The sequence below is a fragment of the Talpa occidentalis genome, unplaced genomic scaffold (assembly GCF_014898055.3).
Source record: "Talpa occidentalis isolate TD23 unplaced genomic scaffold, MPIMG_talOcc4v2.1 talOcc4.12, whole genome shotgun sequence".
In the NCBI taxonomy this organism is placed as follows: domain Eukaryota; kingdom Metazoa; phylum Chordata; class Mammalia; order Eulipotyphla; family Talpidae; genus Talpa; species Talpa occidentalis.
Window position 1 is genome coordinate 7868718 of NW_023601212.1, and position 19612 is coordinate 7888329.

General features: G+C 57.2%; 1 protein-coding gene across 4 annotated transcripts in view; it reads left to right on the forward strand.

Annotated features, from left to right (window-relative positions):
- Nucleotides 1–19612, forward strand: part of NFIC (nuclear factor I C) — a 73050-nt gene that overhangs the window by 11718 nt on the left and 41720 nt on the right. For all 4 annotated transcript variants that reach the window (XM_037505043.1, XM_037505045.2, XM_037505044.2 and 1 more), the window contains exon 2: nt 3201–3732. In XM_037505043.1, the coding sequence (XP_037360940.1) occupies nt 3201–3732 (532 nt within the window). The remainder of the gene's footprint in view (nt 1–3200; nt 3733–19612) is intronic.

The following is a 19612-nucleotide window of genomic DNA, read 5'->3' on the forward strand; positions in this document are numbered from 1 at the left end:
CAAAATGGAGGCCAGTGTCACCCATTTCGTCTCAGGGCCTGCCTGGTAACGAGTGTCTCAGCTCAGGGTTGGGGGAGGAGGGGAAGTAGAGCTGGGGGCCAAGATTCCCAGCGTGTGATCCAGGCTAGGTCTTGAGAAACCCTGAGGAGGACAGGAAAGACCACCTGAAGGAAGGCGCACTAGAGACAAGGCTGTGAGGGCTGTGCAGGAGTTTGGGAGGATTCTTAGCATTAACTCACCTCCGTTGTCCCTTTGCCGGGTCAGCCCGTGAGGGCACTGGGAGGTGCTTGTGGTGAGAGGTCTTGGTTGTCGCCTGTGTGGGGGACACCGGGAGTGACCAGTCTATCTCCCAAGAACCTGGGCTGACCTCCCAGGGAGGACAAGGGAGGGTGGGGAAGTGGGTCCATGACCCAGTTATGAACTGTTTGTCTTTCTTCCTCCAGGCTCGGCTGGGGTCATGGGTGACGTGGGCTTCTGCCCCTGTCGACATCCCTGATGACTTTCCCAGGGAGGACGGGGCAGGGGGAGCGGGGGTGTGGAAAGCAGGAACCTGGACGAGACAAGGAATTTGGGGGTGGGTAGGGACTCAGGAGAAAGGGTTTCCAGGAGAGAAGGCGGCTCAGGAAGGTCCCACACCCCTGCTGGCCAACGCTTCAGCTGCCCCTTTGGAGCCAGCTCCCGCTTAGGGCGGCCCCAGTCGGCACCTTGGGTCGCAGCCACTGCAGACACCATTTCCCTGGCCTCCTGCCCGCTTGGCGTCGGCTGGGGTGGGGGCAGCGACCGGTGTGTCTATTGATTTCCCACCCCCGGCTTCTCTGACCCGGGCTCTTGTCCCTGCTCTGCTGACTGCGGGTGACCTGCCAGTCTCTCACCATCTCTGGTCTAGCGTGTCAAGTGGCACAGACGCAGGCAAAGCAGCTGTGAGGTTGAACAGGGGCTGGCATAAGGCTCCTTCCTCCCTCCGCTCAGCAGGTCAGCTGGGGCAGGGAGATGTGCAGTAGAAAAGGGCCCTGAGGTCCAGTCCCCACCACAGCTGTTACGGTGACTCATGCTGGGGGGGCGCTGGAGTGGAGAGATAAGATTGGCACAAGCTGAGCCCATCCTGCCCCACCCCCCAGGGTTGAAGGCTATTTTCAGAGCCTCCGTAATAGGTGAAATCTGATGTTGTCCCTCTGCCCCCAGCACCTCATGCCCAAGGGGAGACAGAGCCCAGGTCAGGAGGGGCGCACCAGGCAGGGGGTTCTGTGAGTGTCCAGGCCGAGAGGTGGGACTGCCCCCAGCTGCCTCCATCTGGAAAGCAAATGCATGACCAAGAGCAGCTGTTAGCGCTCTCCCCAAGATCCCAGCCCTCTGGAGCCCAGGCTTTTCGGAGAAAGGGGCATTGGCCTTGGGAGGGGTTGGGACCCTGGGGGCCTGTCATCATACAGCCTGAGACCCTGGGAGACTCTGGCCAGGTCTCCACCCCTCTCTGAGCCAAGAGGGTGGTGCACAGAGCTTGGGGTCTAGTCCTGCACCTGAGAGATAAAGTGATTGTAACAGTGTCTGGTGGCGCAGGCAGTGGAGCACAGCGCTGTGAAGCTGTCCGCAGCCTCTGCAGTGCGGGTTCCATCCCGGCCAGCCGGGGAGATTCCCACATGGGGGGCAGACCTCTCCGTCTCTCCCGCTGCTCCCTCAGCAGGGTATTTCAGTCAATCTGCCTGTTCTGCTCCCCGCTCTGTCTCTGGTGAATCGCCTCACTCCCCCTCCCCCATACCTCTGGCCTGTACCCCGGTTCTTGTATAAATAAATCTTTTAAAAAGAAAAACAAACAAAAAAACCTGTCAATAATAATAACAACCTCAATACAATACAGCCTTTCCAGAGCTGGGCAGACAATGGGGTTAACCCCCCCAAAAGAGAGACTGCCCCACTCAGCCTAGGCAAGAGCAGGCAGATGGGACCCAAGGCTTTCTTTTCTTTTTCTTTCTCCTTGAAATTTTCTCCCCTTGAGGCTAAGAAACCAATGACCAATGAGAAACTGTTCTGCCACTCCATTTTCCTTCTGAAAACGCAGGTTTTTCCTTCTGAAAAAGAGGTTCTTTCAGGACTAGGTTCCCTTTTGTGATCTGTAAGATGGGCCACTAGCCCCCGATCAAGGCTGATGTGGGGGTGGGGGCGGGGGAAGGAACGCTGAGGTCACAGCCCTGGCCAGGTCTCGAAGCCTCCACAGACCTTAGTTTCTCCATCTGTGGAATGGGTCCGTGGCAGGAGAGGGCCGGTGTACTGGCCCCTCTGCAGCTCCTGGGCCTCTGGAGCACTGGGGTCTCTTGAGCTTTCTCAACTTCTGCAGTGAGCCCCCTCCCACCCTTCCATCCGCCCTTGACCGCCAGGTGGCCCTAGTCTTAGCTGTGAGCTTCAGCCTGCGGGCCTCTTTATCTGCTCTAGACCCCTGGTCCTCATTTGTTTCATGGGTGCCAAGGGCCAGTAGAGTTGGCCCTCAGAGTCTCCGATCTGATACCAGCTTTCACTGCTGACCAGTGGATCCAAGAGATGAGCCCCAAGCACCGTCCTCGGGGGCTGGCTTTTCCTGCAATCACCCTGCTGTAGATGTTAGAGCTCACACTCTAGTTCGAGGGTTTGCAAACTCCAGCACCTGGGCCCGGTGCCCACCATCTGTTTTTGTCAATAAAGCTTTATTGGCACCGCACCACGCCCATCCTCTCCATGTCCTGTGCGGCTCACTTTGCACACAGTACGGAATTGAGAAGTCGCAACTAAAATGTTCACTATCTGGTTCCTTAGAGTAAGTTCGCTAGCCCCAGCTCTAGTAGGCAGAGAACGAAGGTGACATCTCCATCCTCTGGCCTCTGTCTCCCCCATCACCACAAGTCCCCCATTAGCCTCCCTCCCTGGAGCGCTCAGCTTGCCCTATCCATGTATTAGGGTCCATGAGCTTCTGTATTAGCCTTCACCTCCCACATAATCCAAACCTCAATTTCTAGATCTGGGCAGTGAATTCTCACCTGTCCCCATGAACTTCCGCCGGGGTACACCCCCCCCACCTTCTGCCTGTTTTCCCCAGGAGGTAGACAGGTCTGCCGTAGCCCCCTGTCGCTCCCCGCTGAGTGGGGGGACTGGGGGGGGGCCGCCAGGGCCTCCATCTCGGGGGTGGGTCGTGGGTGGAGGTCATCGGCACCTCTGACCTCTGGCCTCTCCCGCAGGATGAGTTCCACCCATTCATCGAGGCGCTGCTGCCTCACGTGCGCGCCTTCGCCTACACCTGGTTCAACCTGCAGGCGCGGAAGCGCAAGTACTTCAAGAAGCACGAGAAGCGCATGTCGAAGGACGAGGAGCGCGCGGTGAAGGACGAGCTGCTGGGCGAGAAGGCCGAGGTGAAGCAGAAGTGGGCGTCGCGGCTTCTGGCCAAGCTGCGCAAAGACATCCGGCCCGAGTGCCGGGAGGACTTCGTGCTGGCCATCACCGGCAAGAAGGCGCCGGGCTGCGTGCTCTCCAACCCCGACCAGAAGGGCAAGATGCGCCGCATCGACTGCCTGCGCCAGGCCGACAAGGTGTGGCGGCTGGACCTGGTCATGGTCATCCTCTTCAAGGGCATCCCGCTGGAGAGCACGGATGGCGAGCGCCTGGTGAAGGCCGCGCAGTGTGGCCACCCGGTGCTCTGCGTGCAGCCGCACCACATCGGGGTCGCCGTCAAGGAGCTTGACCTGTACCTGGCCTACTTTGTGCGGGAGCGAGGTGAGTGGGGCGCGCGTGTGGGCCAGGGTTCACGGGGAAGCCGTGCCCCCTGGCATCGCAGGGGCGGGCGCCGAGCGAGGAAGGCCTGAGGCAGGGGCCCTATGTGGAGGTCAGAGGGAGCAGCCACCTGCTACTCCAGCGTCTACGGGCAAGACATGTGGTTCTCGGAGAGTCTGACAGGCAGGCAGGTGCCTGTGGGTCTGAAGGGGAGGCAGGCCCTGCCTCTGACCTTGGTTTCTGAGGGAGCTGACAGACGCTTGAGGGCTCAGGAGGTGAAACCCTGCCCCAGAAGGTCTGAGGGGCAACGTGTGGCCAGGTCAAGAACAGGGCGTACCAGAGAGTGACAGAGAGGGACAGACAATGTATCCCTGCAAGGAAAGGGTGCTGGGGCGCTCCTGGGAACACTGGCTGGCCTCCAGCAGAGGCCTGGTTGGGTTTGTGCCATGAGTGGGCAATTGACCACTGTATGACTTTGGTTAGGTGACCCCCTTCTCTGGTTCTCAGTGTTCCCCTTTCAGTCCTTCCAGCAGGGCGTTTGCTGACTCCAGGGTCAGATGCCCAACATTGAGACCAGTGGGCTTTGTGCAGGGTAAGGAAATCATGGCGGCTTCCTGGAAGAGGGGGTGCAGCTGAGCTGAGCCTGGACCGTAATGGGTGTGGGAGTATCCCAGGGGTCAGTTGCGTGGGCAGAATGCGTGTCCAGCCTCTTAAGATCAGCAGGTCCTGGCGGCCAAGGGCAGGGCCTGACTGGGAGGGCAGTGAGATTCATTGCCTCTGTTCCCTGTCTGTGTGTTCAAGTTGGGCCTGTTTCCTCATCTGTCAAGTAGAGGTTATCAGAGTCCCTAGATTGATTCTGCGGTGGGATTCAAAAAGATCAGCCTGTAGAGTGTTGAATGCCCGCCTGCCACATGGCAGGTGTGACAGTCATGACTGTCCTCACAAGGGCAGAATCAGAAGTATCCGTGGAACCTAACGGGCGCACGCCCCAGGCCCTCCCAGGCCCTCCCAGGCTGGGTCTGGTGCACACATGCCCGGGGGCTGCCTGAGCTTGTTAGATGGGTGCACATGGGTTAAAAACCCAGCCCCAGCCCAGGTCGGTCCCCCCAAAGCACACAGGATCTATGGAAGGAAGGCCTTGAGAACAGGGTGACGAGTTAGACCACCCAGGTTCCAGAAGCAGCCCTGCCCTTTGCAGACTGTGTGACTTTAGACACATCACTGCTCTGTACCCTAATTTCCGCCTCTGTACACTGCGGGTGACAAGTCAAGTCAACTCCTAGAAGTGATCTAAGGATTGGATGAGGTTATGGGGATTCAGGGCTGGGAGGGGTATATGTGGGAGGCAGAGCTGGGTTAGTTTCCTGATCTTGACCTTGACCTTAGCATCTGCCCTCCCCTGCCCCACCCATTGGCCACAAACCCACTGGAGACGAGAGTGAATTGATGCTGGGGGCGTGGAAGCAGGCACTGGACAAGGTGACTGTCTGGTGCAGGGGCAGGGGCAGCCTTGGGGACTGCAGCGATCATTACCATGCAGCACATCCATCCCGGCCCCGCCTCCACCTCCTCTGCGCTGAGCTGATAAAATTTTGAAGCGAGTTTTCTGCCCGTGTCAGCACAATCTCTAGGCACCTCCCCTCCCCCAACCAGCCCCCTCCCCCACTTGGTGCAGCAGGCAGACCCGGCCTCCAGGCCTCCCCAGACACTGTCAAGTGGGCTGCCAAGCCTTTGCCCACCTGCCTGGTCAGCCTCCCCACATGAGGGCAGAAATGGGGGGTGTCAAGTCTGAACCCTCCCCTGCTTCCTGCTGGTTCGGTCACCCCCAGAGGAATCCCTGCTCAAACTGGCCCCAGCTGACCCAGCCCCAGGAGTGAGTCAGACCTGCAGAGCCAGGTCTGGATTCTAGCCCCAGCATGGCCGCTGCTGCTGGGCTATCCAGAGGGAGTTGCTTAACCTCTCTGAGCTTCATTTCTACATTTGTAAAATGGGAAACGCCAAAAGAGCCACCTGAAAGGAATATTAGGTGCTCGTGTTAAGTGCTACCAAACAACCCTCTTGGGGTCGTGAAGACCAGCATGAGGCACAAGACGAGGCCTCCCTGGGTGGTCACCATTGCCAGCGTTGTCACTTTCATTATGGTTTTTGATTTCACTCCTGGTCTTGCCCATACTGTTCCCTCTGCCTGGAATGCCTTTCCCATATGGAAACTCCTGCTTGTGCTTCAACACTCTAACTCCCAGCTCCACCTTCTATCTGCAAGGCATTTTCCCTAAGGCTTAGCAATTCTTTCCATTCTCACTGCAGCCTGACAGATCGTGATTGTACCCATTTTGCAGATGAGGAAACAGAGACCCAAAGAAAGTAACTGCCCTGTGCAAGGTCGCACAGTCAAGAGAGGGCAGAGGTAGGAATTAGGCACAGATAACTTCTATCATGGACACTGTCCTTAACTCTCCCCCCTTGGTGCCTACACAGGAGGGAGGTAAATTGTGGCAACGTGAGCATCCAGCCAGTGTGACCGACACCTTCGGTTGGGTCTGTGTTCTAGGGTCCCACCAGCAAGGCCCCAGCCAGGGTGCCATGGGCCCCCTCTTGAGCCCTAACAGCAGGACCCTACCCCAGCACCTCCATGCTTGTTCTGGGCTGGAGCTGAGTTCAGCCCAGCTGGTGTTGGTCTGATAACAGAGAGAACTGACTTTGGGGGTTCCCGGGGCTGAAGGGGGACTCAGCCGAGGCCAGAGAGCAGTGTCTGCTTTAATCAGCCCTGCTGGGACGGTGTGAAACTGAGGCAGAGGGTCGGGGGAGCAGGCCTCAGTCGGCCTCTTGGGAGGTACAGGGTGGATGCTGGCAGTGGGGGCATTCCCCAACAGCTGAAAGGAGGTACAGCTTCAACACCAGAAGTGAGACAGTTAATGCAACAAAGGTGGGGCCTCAGAGCTGGCCGAGAGACAAACACATACAGACACAGACGGAGACTCAGAGGCCACGCACACGCCTGTGCTCTTCCACTCGGCCCTGCCCCGCCTTGGACACCAGCCTCAGTCCCCGCCCCCCCCCCCCCCCCGATCTCTCCCAGGGGCTGTAGGGGGGCTGGGGTCATTTCCCAAAGGAAAATCCAAGGCTTCCGTCCTGGGATTATTTTGGGGGGACAGAGAGATGGGGACAAGCTGTGAGGGCTTCTAGGAAGTCAGAACCCAGGGGACCTCCAGTGACTGAATCTGGCCACCCAGGCACCCACCTGGTGCCACTGTGACCATGGGGACCTGATTCCAGCAGCTGGATGCAGTGTGTGCCCCTGCATGGCCTAGGGGACAGCTGGGTCCCTTGATAAAGGGCTGATATGAACCCCATCTTGAGACACTGGGGGCTTCCTGATAAATGCATGGATTTGGGGGGGAATGTGCACAACTAAGTAGAGGTTGAGGATACTGACAATTCAGTTAAACTAATAAAAATACAAGGACAGGGAAACAAAGCAGGGGAGGGGTGTAAAGAGGGCCCGGGTATGAGAAGGGCCTCTCTGAGGAGGTGAATTTTGAGATGTAGCCCGAAGGAGGTGAGGCAGCTGCAGAGGGAGGTGAGTGTGTGCCAGGCAGGGAGCTCAGTCAGTGCAAAGGCCCTGAGGCTGCAGTGGCTGGAGCATGGGAAGCAGAGTGTGGAGGCCGCAGGGAGTGTTGGAGGTGGGGGCCCGCCGTGTGGCTGCACGGCGAGGGTGACGGAGAGGCTGGAGCCCGCCTTGCACTTGGGAAGGAGCCTGCAGGAACCAGAGCCCAGAAGGGGAAGCTGCCTGCCCGGCCCTGAGCCCAGCCAGGCCTCCCCACCCCCTCTGGCAGCCTGAGAAACCTGAGGCGCGGGCAGGCACTGTGCCAGGGCAGGCGGGGGAGGGGCTGCCAGGCCTGCCCACTCCAGCAGCTGCCAGCCCGCCCCAAGCTGCCAGCCCAGATGGTGCCCGTCTGCTGACGCTGCCGTGAGCCAGTCTCGAGTTCCCGCCTTGCACAGTGCCAACCTCCGGGAATGGCGCTGGGAGCAGGGGCCGGCTTGAGAAACTCACAGCTGCCTGAGGACGGCGCTTGGTGCCCTAGGGAGGGGGGTGCAGAGAAACTGGGGAGAGTGAGCTAGGGGAGAGAGGCCCCCAGTCCTCCTGGATGGAACTGGGAAGCAGTAGCAGCCACAGTGGTGGGGAGAGTAACAGCGGACACACACTGAGTGCCTGCTGTGCGCCTGGCTCTGCACCCACCCTCCGTCTTAACTGGTTTAATTCTCTCCACCCTGAAAGAAGGGATTGGTACCTTCAATCTTGTTTCAGAGAAGGAAACTATGGAGGCCCAGGTAGGGTCAAGCGCTTGCCCGAGGTCACACAGCTCCCAAGAGGCAGAGTGGAATTAGAGCCCACAGAGGCCTTGAAGCTCCTACAAGAAAAAGCTAAAACACACTTGGAGGGTATCAAGCGATTAAGAGAGCAGGTCGGGAATACACTACCACGCAGGGGGCGGCGCACTGAAGCACCCACGGCAACTGTGCTGGGGTCAGGGCCTCATAAAGTGCAGCCTGGACCAGATGGCAGGGGAGAGGGTCTCAGTTTGGACCGAGGAGGCCAGGACAGCCACAGCCCAGCCTGTGCGGTGCAACTTACCACAAAGTCCTCTCTGCTCTGGGCTTGGGGACTGGGGGACAGGGAGTCTTTGGGTCCCAGAGAGGACCCCCCATTAATCTCCATCCCAGCCCTGGGTGCTGTGCTGGGAGTGCCAGCGTGGGCTTAAGGGCATGTAAGGATTCCCGGATTTTTGTGCAACAGCACAGTTTGTGTCCGTGTTTGCTCCAGGCTGTGGCTCTCTCTGAGCCTTAGTTTTCCCACCTGTGAAGGGGGGATGAGAACTGTGTCCAGAGCATTGAGGATATGAGTTGCTGGTCCCTGCAGAGCATCAGGCGGTACTCGGTAAATGCTCGGCACCTCCCAGAGTCCCCTCCCCAGCCCCAGGAGGCAAACGGGGGCAACTGCTCTGGGATCCTGTGAATCTCTTCCTTCCCCCTAGAGAAGGAACAGGGGCAACTGTGGCCCAGGAAGGGCCCCCACTGGCAGCCAGGTGTGTTGCTTCTCCAGGTGTCCGGGTGGCGGCGAGTGGAGGGGCTCCTGACAGCCTGGACCTCCCAGTCGGCAGCCAGGTGTGCCAGCATCTGTCCGTGCATGAGCGTGAGGTCCAGATGCCTGCGTGGGTGTATTTATAGGGTCCAGGCTCACGGTGGGTGGCCACGGGGAACTAACAGGTGAGGCAGCAAGCAGGACCCATGAGTAGAGCTCCATGGTGTCCGGAAGAGTCAGGGGCACCGTCCATGGGCAGATGCCTGGGCACAGATTCCGTAGCTCAGCGCTGTGTGACCGCCTCCCAGTGAAGTCACTGCTCTGAGCCTCAGTTTCCTTCCCTGTCCAACAGGCACTCCTGGGCTGTGTTAGGGTTATGTTAGTTCACGCATGAAGAGGGCCAGAACAGAGCCGGGTGCACAGTCAGCACTCAGAGGGACTTGTGGCCTTAAAAACGAAGGACATCAGACACAGCCACAACGCGCGTGGGCCTGGACACGATGCTCAGGGGAATAAGCCAGGCACAGGGACAAATCCTGGGTGATCCGCTCACAAGAGGCCCCGGAGGAGCCGCAGCCACGACGTGGGTGGTGGTGCCAGGGCCGGGGGAGGAGCGGGGGCTAGTGTTTAACGGGGGCAGTTCCAGCCTGGGGAGATGGAAAGTTCTGGATTGGAAGGGCGGGGACAGCCGCACCGCAGTGTGAACGTGCTTCGTGCCACTGAGCTGAGCTCTCAGCCACGGTTAAGATGGTACAACTTACGTTCCCGGGATTTTACCCCACGCGAAAACTCAGGTGTTGTTGTTAGTAACAACAGTAGCACAGCACAACTGCTGCTGCTTCTGGATTCGAATGTAATGAGGAATAAATAATAGAAAAAACGTAGTGATCGCGGTGGTAGTTATTTTGGTGGCTGCCGTGATTACCATCATCATTCTTGTGCTCCTAGTCACAGCTCTGCCGCTGGCCAGCTGGGCCGCCTTGGGCAAGTTAGCGCACCTCTCTGTGCCTCTGTTTCCTCCTCTGCCAAGCCAGCACAGGGAGTGTCCGGCACCGACGTGAAGATAGCATCTGTAGAAAGACGCTCTGAGCACATGGTTTGTGCTCAGAAACGGGGAGCTCTTTGTGAGTAGGTCCTCCCACCCGCCGACACCCCTGCATGTGTGACTGCGCGGCACATTTCACACGCCAAGGCAGGGGTGCGGGGCTCGCACGACAGCCTGTGGCGGCCACCCCGCGCCATGGGGCTGCAGTTGCTGCCCTGGCCCTGTGCCTGGGGAGCCAAGGAAAGGCAGAGGGCAGCTCGGGACATCTCCAGGCACCCCCTCCCAGCAGCTGCCCGGCCAGCCCCTCTCCCTCCAGCTGGGTGTGGGCAGGAAGTCACAGATGGTCAGAGTTGGTGAGGGATGAGGGTAGGGGCATCTGGGGACACTGGATGTTTTGTCCATAAAGGGAAACTGAGGCCCAGAAAGAGGTGGAATGTTGCCGGAGTTATCCAGTGAGGACCCCTGCTTTCGCCCTGAGTGATTCAGACCAACGTGAGTGGTGCTAGGTTGGGTGATGAGAGTACCCTGATATCTCAGGGTAAAAGACTTGCAAGAGGGGATTTCAAAGCTTGAGCTTGGAGTGGACTGTGAGGCTAGGGCCGAGGGAACTTCTAGACCCTCCAGAAGGCAAGTACTAGAATTCCCAAGACCTGAGTTCTAGAATTTCCTGAGCTGGGTCTTGGCCATCCAGGTGATTCTGGAATTCTAGTGGGCTCCAGAACAGAATGTCCAGGGGAAATACATGAGCCACGCAGATAATTTTAACATTTTCCTGGTATCTACACTTAAAAGTATAAATGTACAAGGGAAATTAATTTTAGCAACCTATTCTGTTTAGCCCAGGACATCCAAAATACTGCCATTTGACACATAATCAATGTGAAAAACATACGGAGATGTCTTACACTCCTTTTTTTTAATAAGTCTTTGAAATTCAGTGTCTTACACCCACATCTCCATTCCAGCCACTGTGTTCGGACAGTGTTGCTGGCTGCTGTCAGGCTCTAGAGCAGCTGAGTTCTAGAGAACTCCCCAAGGGAGGATTTAGATGGTCACTTTGGGGGCTTTTGGATATAGAATGATACAGACCGGCAGGTCTCCCCCTCGGCGCGTGCACATCAGGGCCGAGTCCCTCTTGGCTGGTGGGGGCAGGATGGGAGGCGTCCTGGGCATTGCAGTGGTGAAGCCATGTCCCTGGCCCCACACACCTGCCACCAGGAGCACCCCACTGTGATAACCACAGAGTCCTCAGATATTACCCAGTGTCTTTGGGGAGCAGAGCACCCCGGGTTTAGAACCAATGTATAAAGGGAAAAGCCTAGGATTCTGAAGTGAGGTTATTTCACCCTGAAGAGCAGCATCTGTGGTTTCCTGAGCTGCTGACTGGTGTCCAGGAGCAAGGCCCAGAATTTGTTATGTTGGGTTTTTGCTTAGGAAGGGGCAAGCCCTGGAATTCCATGTCGGGCTCTAGGACATCCTGGGGCAGGGTCTGACATCCTTTTTTTTTTTTTTTCGTAGAAGAACTGGGGTGCAGGCCAGAGGTGGGGAGGGGGTAAGAGGATTCACCAGAGACCGGGTAGGGAGCAGAACAGGCAGATCTACTGAAATACACTGCTGAGGGGAGCAGCGGGCGAGACAGATCTTAGGCAGGCAGCTGTCGTAAAGGGCAAGAGCTGTCAGAGTCAAATAATTCTGTCCTCTGATACTGGGTAGCTGAGCAAGACAATGTTCTAGAAAAGAAGCCCGCAGAGAGGGAAGGAAGCAGATTTTCCTTTCTTTGAGGTTCCCTTTGGCTGAGGCAGGTAGCCCAGGGCCTGGTGAGCTGTTGGGACCAGTTGGTGGGGTGTTGTGGCTGTGAGAACCTGGAACCAGGTAGACCCAGGAGTAAGTGTTGAGACTTCACTTAATCTAACCAGCAAATGCCTGTTGTTTACTGGAGATGGCGACAGGGAACCCACGGTGCATCTAGAGACTTGTGGAGCATGGGACACCAAGGTCACTCCAAGTCCGCAGCTGGCAGAGCGCCTAGTAGGTCTTCAGTTGAATATAACTGGTGACTATAATTGGTGATTGTAAGCTCTGGTGGAAGGTGGCGCTGGTCTGCGTGTGTGTTTGGGGTGTTGGGGTGCATGTGGGAGGGCAACTGCCATGAAATGAGGGCTAACCAATTTAAACCCTTAGTCAATATAAGAAACTATCGGCACCATTTCATTTTACCTTAATCCCACCAAGGTAGGAGTTGTCCGAACTGCACCTAACAGATGGGGAAACTGAGACCCAGAGAGGAAAAGCCACCGGCCCGAGGTCTCAGCTCAGAGGCTTCAAATCCAGGTCTGGTAGATTTGAGGGTCCACAACAGTTCCCTGAGAAGGGGCAGTGGGATGTGTCGGCGACCTCCTCAGAATGTCCTAGGATCCCCCTCTGGGCCTAGAGGACGTTGGCACTGGTAAGCAGACACCCGGTTCAGCTCGATCAAGGAGCAGTTTTGGAGGTTGCAGCCACCTGGGGGATGGGCTGCCACAAATCCTCAAGCTGGGGGTACCTGGGGGGCATCAGAGAAGTGGGAAGTAGAGCCAAGGCCAGGTGTCTCTTTTCTGCCTCTGTCTCTGGGTTTCTCTGTCTCTCTCCTAGGCCCTTGTCTCCACCCTGCCCACCCCTAGTCTCTCCCTGCTCTTGCCAGTCTCCTCCCCCCACACCCCAGGCTAGCCAGTGGACTGCCCGGAGGTGGCAGCAGCAGCTGAAAGGGCCTCTTGTTCCTGACCACGCCCGTCCCTTGGGGTCACCCCAGGACAAGCCCTGGCAGCCTGCTGCTTTAAAGGGCCAGAGCCCAGAGAGGAGGGGGGGAGATGGGGCTCCTCCATTCCCAAACCACATACCTCCCAAAGATGGGAACACTGATAGGTGTGGAGTGTATGGGGGGGGTCTACACCTGGACACCCCCAACCCATGTGGTCAGAGGATTTGACTGGGGTTTGAGGAGTCCTGCTTCTGGAGGAGTTAGAACATTCACGGTAAGACTTGAGCTTGACCTTGCACTTAGTCCTTCCCCCTCTGTGACTCAGTTTCCTCATCTCTATCAGGAGCTTCTGTATCTGCCCACCCCTGGGCGTTGTTGGGCAGATGTAATGATACCTGGGCCAGGATTTGGTACACAGTCAGCATTCTTCTGGTGCCCATTATGCAATCATACAGCATCTGCCACCTTGAGGCATTCACCTGCTGTGTAGACAGGACAATTCACCTTTCAGCATGCCTCAGTTTCCTCAAATGCAGAACAAGGCAATAGCAAAGCCTGCTTTACAAGAGAGCTATGCTCGGATTAAACCAGTTCATAGAATTAAAAGGGCATTTGAGCAGGCCCAGTGCCAAGTTTAAGGATGCATTTAGTGAGCACCAAATGCGTACCAGGCCTTCCCGAGAAAGGCACGATTGACATTTGCAGATCCCACTGACAGAGGAGTTGAGAGGTTAAGGATCACGCTGAGGCTACACATCCTGCTTCTGGCCTCAGCTCTGCCACCTTCACCATCCGCTCACTTGGGCCTCTGCAGCTTCAGGCCACTCACTTGCCCTCTCTGAGCCTCAGTTTTACCTTCTGAGAAATGGGCACCCCTGTCCACTTGCAGATGGGAAGACTTTCACTCTTTCCTGCCCAGGTGATGCTGTCTCTGGAATTCTGGGCTGTACCCCAGGCAGGAGCCGACCCAGAAGGCCCTCGAACCCAGACTGTACCCAGTGGCCAGTCTGGGCAGCCTTGGCACTCTGTGCCCTGGGCCAGCCCCACAGACAGCCCGGGACAGGTTGCTGCCGGACGGACAAGCCTGTTCCCTGCTTCCTTATGTAACCAGGTTATGCAAGGGCAGCTGGCCTGCTTATATAAGGGGAGGCTGGGCCAGTACCCAGCTGGGGAGGGGGAGGCTCTTAAAGGGGACAGTGTCCCCCCAGTCTCCCCTCCAGGGCCCTGGCACCAACCCACAGAGCAGCCTCACAAACCCTCGAGATCCTGCGTTCACCGGTGCTATCGCTTCATCTTCTTATTACGGTTGTTGATGTTGTTCGTCGTCAGTCTGTCCTTCCCCAGTGGCAGTGGGTCGGTGTCAGGGGCTGCATCTGGGCCTCTCTGCTCTGACAGTCAGTCCTGCCTCTCCTCGAGCCTCAGTTTCCCCACCTGGGTAAAGGGAATGTCGGTCAAGGAAGGCAGTGGGGCTTAAGGGTGCCCCTGCCACCTACTCTGGCCCTCAGTTTCCCCACCTGCCAAATATGCCTGGCTCATGGGCTTGCTGTGGGAGAAACACATTAAGACACATAAAGCGTATAGGACAGTGTCGAGCACGCACATCCTCCGTGCCACTAGGACAGCTTTGTAGTCAGTATGTATTTATTAAAGATTTACTACGTGCCAGACACTATTTTAGGTCCTGAAACACCACAGTGAACAAGACGGACCAAAACCCAACCCTCATGAAGCTCAAGCTGATGGAGGAGACAGACAAAAAACAAGAAATAAATGTCAATCTGTGATAAGGTTTATAGGAAAAATGTAGACAGGCAAAGGAATCAAGTGATCTTTTTTCGGGAGGTCTGTCCAAAGACTTGACATTTGAGCTAAAACCTGAGGTGTGAAGAGGAATCAGTTGTGTGAGGAACTGGGGGAAGGACATTCCAGGCAGCAGGATCAGCTAGTGCAAAGGCCCTGGGGCAGGACTGCACCTGGCATGTTGGAGGAGGTCCATGTGACTGCAGCAGAGTAAGCAAGGGGGAGAGAGGGAGGAGGTGAGGGCAGGGGACAGGTTGTGCAGGGCCCTGTGAACCTCTGCACCTATTGGGGATTTCACTCAAGGGAAGTGGGAGCTCCGGAGGGCTGTGGGCAGGGGAGGGCCCTGACTCCAGTGCTCACAGGCGCCCTCTGGCTGCTGCAGGAAATCAGACTGTGGGAGGTGAGGGCGGGAACCGAGAGCCCTGGGGTTAGGCCACGGCACCCGTGCAGGCAAGCCTAATTTGGACCAGTCAGGCAGAGACAGATTCCAGGTTGATTCCAGAGGTGTGAGAATTCAGTGGCAATTGTAAGCCTGAGCCGAACGGGACGGTGCGTGCAGGTCACCTGGGTCATACAGCCCTGTGTGCATTTGGCATCTACCCTCCTGCCCCTTGCCTCCTGCCTGCAGCAGCACCAGCCCGGGCAATGCAAGGATGGGAGGGGTGGGGCGAGGGCAGGGCACCCCAGACACACCCAGGTACACTCCTGGGATCAGGACGTTAGCAGGCAAGCTGGGATATGGCTCCGGTGCCCGGCTGACCCCCAGGGCTCTGGGCGGGCTGGGGCGGGTAACTGCCCAGCCCCAAGCTGGCTCTCCCACCTGCACGCAGCGTTATCCCTATTTTTATTCCCATTCTCATCCGGTGAGCTTAGGCCATCACCTGCCCCACCCTGTGCCTCTGTTTCCTCATCTGTGAAAGAGAAGTGAGAATTTGTAACTGTTGGGCCCTGATGAGCAGGTAGAGCGCAGGAGGTATGAGCCAGTGCTGTGTGATTATGGGCAGTCAGGGAGGGAGGAAGGCCCCCTACCTGCACGGGAGATGCGCAACTGGAAACCCCATTACTCACCAAAATGGGCCACTGGGCCACTAATTGACTTCCTCTCTCGGAGCCTCATTTTGTTCCTATAAAATGGGACCCCAGCCACAGAACCCCTGGCAATGGGTCAGATTCCAGCACAGCAAAATGTCTAGGTTGACTTTATACTGTCCTGTGACAGCTGGGGAAACTGAGTCACAGAGAGACGAGGGAGTGGCCAGGGGTTATACAGCCAATCGGGGACAAAGGGAGGCCAGGAGTGGTCTCACCACCTGGTTCCGATGCCTCGGGAACAAAAGACACCCCGCGACCAGATGGCCCGGCCCCAAGTCACTCACTGTGCCTCCACCTCCAGATTCCTGGGCATGCTGTTGGGTAGGGGATCAGTGGGCATCCAGAAAGAGGCTGCAGGGGTTTATCTGGCAGCCTGAGGTTCTACCTAAACACCTTCTTCTAGGATTCTAGGGAGACATGGGGGGAAACTAAAGCATTCCATTCCCCCCATCTCCTCTTGGGTGCTAGCAGAGGAGCAGAGAACAGATTTCTGGAGGTGAGCTGGGGCCCTTCTGGTCAAGGAGAACTAGTCATAGCCAAGGTCTCTGCCTGGGAACCACAGAGAGCTCCCTCCCTCCTTGATTGCCCATAATCACTGGAACACTGGATCACACGTCCTGGCTAGCTCTGGAGGGAGCAGGTCTGGCTTTATCTGCTCGGTAGATGCAGCTCGAACAAGCTGCGCTGTCCGCCCCACCCTGGATGCTCGGGGCACAGCTACTGTAGCCCACCTTGGCGCTACCAGCTCCAGGGCCACGTGGCCAAGTCTCCCTCATGGCTTCAGTCCTGGCTCTGTGCACTCTGGGACAAGTGGCCTGACCTCCCCAGGACCCTCTGCAAATCTGTGTCACTCCTGGCATTGTGTGTAGTCCTGGTGCACAGGCACTCGATAGATGGAAGTTGTGACAGGATTTTCATGCACAGTCCTCTCTCCACAAGCCCCTCCGCGCCTGGTGAACTCCCACTCACATATCAGAGTCCCAGCTCTAATGTCCCCTCCTTGGGGAAGCCCTCCCAGCCCCCCAAGCCAGGTTCCTGTAACTTCCTTGGGCTCCTCCTGCCACAAGTTCCTCCCCCTGAAAGACCTAGCACAACTGGGAGGACTTCTCAAAGGAGACTTTTTTCCAGTCCTCAAGGGGGTTAAGAGGACTGAGATGGGCCATGGTTGGGGGACATTCCCTACCTGGCCCTGTGTCACATTGGTTGGAATCTGTATCCCCAATATTCCCAAGGTCCCTCAGATTCCTTTCTCTGACAAGCATTGCTTTTGCGCCTGTTGTATGCCAGGCACTATAGAGATAATTCAAATCATTCATGCAACAAACTTGTGTCCAGTGCCTGCAGTGTGGAATAATCACACTCACTTGTCTGCAGGCATCTGCTAAGTGCCAGCGACGTGCAAGCATTAATTGGGCACCGACTATATGCCAGACTCCAGGAAGAGAGGCCACAGGAAGGCTGGAGAAAGGCTGCCCACTCCCCATCCTTGAGGCGTAGGTCCTCTAATTCCCAGCCTCCCTCCTGCTTCAGGGCAGCCGTTTATAGAATCAGAATAACTAGGCCCAAACCCCTTGCCCACTTGCCAACCATGAGACCTGGGAAAGACCTTCCTATCTCTGACCCTCAGCTTTCCTCTGTAAAACAGAGAGCCCAACAATCTGAGGTGTTTGCAGCGCAACATCTACTTCAACAGAAAGGGAAACTGAGGCACAGAGACATATCTGTGCCCCGCTCCCTGCCTTCCCAAGCAAGACTAAGATGGCACCGATTCTGCTGACCCCACTCCAAGCCCAGGGAGCTTTCTCTGGAGTCTCAAAGAGGGGTGCCCCCCCGCCCTCACCCTGTGCCCATGGTTGGCATGGTGTTTTATGGTGCTTCCGCTGGCTCCTGCCACCATGTGGCCACAAATGACTTCCGGGGCTTGCCCGTCCCCCTCCGTGTGGGCCCACGCATGTGTGTTCAGCCCGCGGGCACATGTGGCGCCTGGAGCTCCTCCCCCGGCTTGCCCCATCTCCCCCACACACAGCTGCCGCTGAACAGGCCTGCCAGGCAGGCAGGAGGAGGCCTTGGCTTGGCTGCTGGAGAAGCCAAGAATTTGCTCCAAATGTAAACAGCAAGTTATTTTAAGTCTGCCCCCCCCCTCCCTGGGTGGCGTTGACACATTTGACATTGGAGGGGACCAGGAAGGGGGGGCAAGGTTGCGCGTGTGGGTATTTTTAACCTTGTTGTTCACATCCTTTGTGCCACCCATTGGGGTTTGGTTTGCACCGAGTGGCAGTCCTGGGGGGTGCAGTGGTAGCAGCCCGTGCAGGGTGTCCCCGGCTGGCAGTGGGCATGCGCCGCTAGGCTGCCTGGCATGGCCACCGCCCTGTTGGCACATTCATGTTTAACCCTTCAGAGGCTGCAGAGGAAGCCGGAGGAAAGGGGAGGCGGGACAAGGTTGAGCAGTGCTCCCCCACCTCCCTCCCTCCTCTGTCCCCCCCATTCACCCCACCCAGGAGGGGGAGGGCCTGGCGCTCGAGGCCCGTGCCAGCCCGCTCCTCCTGCGCACACAAAATGGCCGCCAAGGCTGGAAGAAGCCTCTGGAACCCAGGGGAGGGAGATGAGAAAATGGCCGACAGAACAATGATGTCATAAAGTGGCGTGGCCGCCAAAAGCATCCCGAGATGGGACGCGTCCGGGCCTGTAGGCCTCAAAGTAGGCCCTGTGGCCTATGAGGGCCACCCCACCGACACCTCAGGTCGGACATCCTGAAACAACCAGGCCAAAGCTCCCCTTGGGCACCCCCCCACAACGCCCCAAGTCCAGCTCAAGGCTGCCAGTTGGAACAGCCCAGGCCTGGCGCTGGGGACAGTGGGGGGGCAGTGGTTGATCACTACCCTGACCCACTGGCCCAAGGTGTCCATGAGAGCCTGGCGAGGCCCAAAGCCAGGCCATGTTGTAGGCGGGGGCGAGAGCAGGACCGGGTGGGAAGAAAAAAGAAACTTTTCTTTGAAAGTGATTCCGAAGCAGGTTGGCTCTGGCCCAGGCGGCCAGCGGCAGGGCAGAGGGAGATGGAAAGTGTGGTCCAGACTCGAGGAACAGAGCTGGTCAGGAAGGACAAGGCAGGGGGAGGGAGGGGAGGCTCGGGTAGACACTGGCGACCAGGAGGTCACCCCGTGGGAGGCCCTTTTGCCTCTCTGCTCTCCCGCTCCTTGTCAGTTTCCCAGATCATTCCCCCAGGGCCCAATGAACACCACGAATGTCTAACATCATGCTTTTTTCCTTTTGTTTGTCAAAAATAGCCCCTGGAGACAGGCTGGGGAGGTGGGGAGGGCAGGGTTGTAGAATCTCTGTGCTAAGTGGTGGAGGCTCAGAGAAGGAAAGTACTTTCACTGAGGTCACACAGCAGTGGCAAGACCAATAGCCAGTTCTCAGGGTGCTAGCCTGGGGGCCGTGCTCTCGATCCTACTCAGGCAGGAGGGGTTTCTTCAAGGAGAGTCAGGGTTTGTCCTGGAATTCCTAGACACCCAGGGCAATTCTGGTTCCCTCCTACCTGCCACATTACCAGAGAAGTCTAAGTTCATTCAATTTAGCCTGAAGCATTCATGCTGTGGCTAAACCCCGGCCCAGCCCTCCTCAGGATCACTGCGGGGAAACCCAGGAGTACAAACCTCCTGGGTCCAGGCCCTACGTCTGTTTGGTTCATTGCTGTGTCCTCTGCCCTAGGACAGGGTCTGGCACACAGTAGGTACTCGATACATGTGTTGAATGAAAGAATCAGTTCCCCCTTATGCTTAGGTTTGCACAGACACAGGGTGGGATGTGGGATGCAGGTGGAGGGCTAGGGAGCACACAGCAGGTAGTAACAACTAGACATACCCGGGGATCCACTGTCACACTTCTTGGGAGGGACACGGATTCCATTCAAGCCCAGATCCTCTGCTGGTAGCTGTGGACACATAAACCTCCTTTGAGCAGAAACCTAAATAACTTGAGAAAGTGAGCCAAACAGTAGGCATTTGCAGGGAAGAGAGTTTCGCGAAGAGGGAACAGCCTATACAAAGGTCCTGGGGCAGAACCCTGCCCAGCGTGTCGGAGGAACAGCCGGGAGACCTCTGTGTGGCTGTGCTATTCATAGCACTTG